Source organism: Sinocyclocheilus grahami, unplaced genomic scaffold, assembly GCF_001515645.1.
Source record: "Sinocyclocheilus grahami isolate Dianchi unplaced genomic scaffold, SAMN03320097.WGS_v1.1 scaffold1269.1, whole genome shotgun sequence".
NCBI classification, from domain to species: domain Eukaryota; kingdom Metazoa; phylum Chordata; class Actinopteri; order Cypriniformes; family Cyprinidae; genus Sinocyclocheilus; species Sinocyclocheilus grahami.
Window position 1 is genome coordinate 67007 of NW_015506448.1, and position 809 is coordinate 67815.

Consider the following 809-nt stretch of genomic DNA (forward strand, 5'->3'; position numbering starts at 1 on the left):
AACTGCTGCTCCTGCTCCTGCTACTACTGCTGCTCCTATTACTGCTCCTGCTCCTGCTGTTAGAATTGTCCCCCCCCAGTCTATCATGTTTTGTCTAAAAGCCTTCCGCTGGATCTCTTCCTGGGCTTGTGCATACATCTCATTAGTGTAGTGCTGTCCTCCATTCTCCTCCACCATCTTCTCAATCTTCTCCAGCAGTCCTGTGACCTGAGAGCGGTTCCTCATGTTCTCATTATCGAATGAGTGAAATCTGCCACCACATGAATCAACAAGAGCCCTGAGTTTTCTACTTCTTTTGATATACTCATCTAACGGTTCACCCTTCAGATGATCAGCGTGAGTGAACAGAACGATGGTGTAACGAGCTGTATCTTCTCCGAAGTTCTCCTGAATCCATCTCACTGCGTTTCTCTCCTCGTCTGTGAATCTCAGACCCAGTCTGATGACCAGCAGGAACGCATGAGGACCAGGAACAGACTTGTAGACGCAGTTCTTGATCTCAGCACTCAGTTGTTCTTCTGACATTTCAGTATCAAACAGGCCTGGAGTGTCAGTCACTGAGATGTTTGTGTCTCCCATCACCACTTCTCCTCTCTCACAGGTTGTAGTAACTGACTCTGGTGAACTAGCGCTCTGAAAACACTTTTCACCCAATATAGTGTTTCCAGTTGAACTCTTTCCTGCTCCAGTTTTTCCCACTAGAACAATCCTCAGATCTGATAACGAGAGAAGAATATCTTATATTTAAACATAATTTACAAACAAACAAATAAATAAAATTAAAATTATATATCAGATAATATGGTTTG

At 43.6% G+C, this 809-nt stretch overlaps 1 protein-coding gene across 1 annotated transcript in view; it reads right to left on the reverse strand.

Annotated features, from left to right (window-relative positions):
* LOC107568657 (GTPase IMAP family member 4-like) overlaps nucleotides 1-809 on the reverse strand; it is a 4934-nt gene that overhangs the window by 2214 nt on the left and 1911 nt on the right. Inside the window, exon 2 of the mRNA XM_016254631.1 lies at nucleotides 43-737. Coding sequence (XP_016110117.1) covers nucleotides 43-737 — 695 coding nt within the window. The remainder of the gene's footprint in view (nucleotides 1-42; nucleotides 738-809) is intronic.